Source organism: Amphiura filiformis, chromosome 4, assembly GCF_039555335.1.
Source record: "Amphiura filiformis chromosome 4, Afil_fr2py, whole genome shotgun sequence".
NCBI classification, from domain to species: Eukaryota; Metazoa; Echinodermata; class Ophiuroidea; order Amphilepidida; family Amphiuridae; genus Amphiura; species Amphiura filiformis.
This window is the reverse complement of record NC_092631.1, coordinates 21495093-21496267: the sequence shown is the minus strand read 5'-3', so window position 1 is coordinate 21496267 and position 1175 is coordinate 21495093. Positions and strand designations below refer to the sequence as shown.

Here is a 1175-nt window from a genome sequence, read left to right as displayed (position 1 = left end):
ATGTCAAATCCCATTGACTTTCACATAGTCTGCTGTTACCTAGGTAAGGGACCATTCACAAACACTTGTTAGGGGACCTGATGCAAAAAGGGGGGCCTGAAAAATTTTGACCCTCCTAAGGGGAGGCCTGAAAAAAATGACCACAAATTTTCCTGGGAAAATTAAGTTTATATGCATGCTTTTCTATGGGGTTGACCCATAATTTTCATGTCAAAAAGGGGGGGGCTGAAATTTTTGAGGTCTGTAAAGGGGGGGGCAACTTAAATTTTCGCGATGAAAACAGCCCCCCTAACAAGTGTTTGTGAACGGTCCCTAAGAATACATGCTAGATGATGCAGACTATACTTTATTTGAATTGTAATCAAAACTAAGAAACAGGAAGCCAAAACCAGTGACATCCACTATCAACTGGAAGAAACTCAGAGAGGAAGACACGTGTCAAGAAATAGAAATGGAGATGGCACAGAAAATGTGTAACAATCTTTCAGACTGGAACGGTACTGCAGAGGAGGAGTGGAACTTGTTCAAAACCTCACTAACAGATACGCTGAAAGCAAAGTGTGGGATAAAGAAGAGCTAAGAAGGCAGGAAAAGGTGATAAGAAAGGAACTGCATGGTGGAATGACACAGTGAAGGAAGCCATCAAAGTAAAGAAGAAACTCTTTAAGCAGTGGTCCAGAACGAAGTCTCAGAGTGATTATGACAAGTATAAAGAAGCAAGAAAAGAATGTAAGAAAGTGGTTCAAACAGCTAAGAATGCATCTTGGCAGGAATATGGAGAAAACCTAGCACCCAGAGAATTCTACAAGGCTGTGAAAGCTGTCAGACAAAGGGACGAACCTTTTGACCCCACATCACTGATAAATGATGAAGCTGGAAACCCACTCACTGACCAAGAAGACATAAACAACAGATGGGAGGAATATTTTGATGGTCTCCTCAACTTCGGGGATAGTCAACGCTTCCAGGAACCCTTCAATCCAGGTTTTCCTGATGAAGAGGAACCCTCTATCTTGGCAGATGAAGTTCGAGTTGTCGTGAGAGAAATTGCCAAAAATAAACTAGCAGCCGGTACTGACGGCATAACAACAGAAGCCATCCAAGCATATGGAGATGTCGGAATCAAGTGGCTGACGAGTCTTCAATGCAGCATGGGAGGAGAGAGCAGCACCTGA

At 42.9% G+C, this 1175-nt stretch overlaps 1 protein-coding gene across 1 annotated transcript; it reads left to right on the top strand.

Annotated features, from left to right (window-relative positions):
• LOC140150055 (uncharacterized) lies at positions 1-1175 on the top strand. The gene is made up of 2 exons (XM_072172058.1): positions 1-43; positions 631-1175. The coding sequence occupies exons 1-2, from the start codon at positions 1-3 to the stop codon at positions 1173-1175; spliced, it is 588 nt and encodes a 195-aa protein (XP_072028159.1).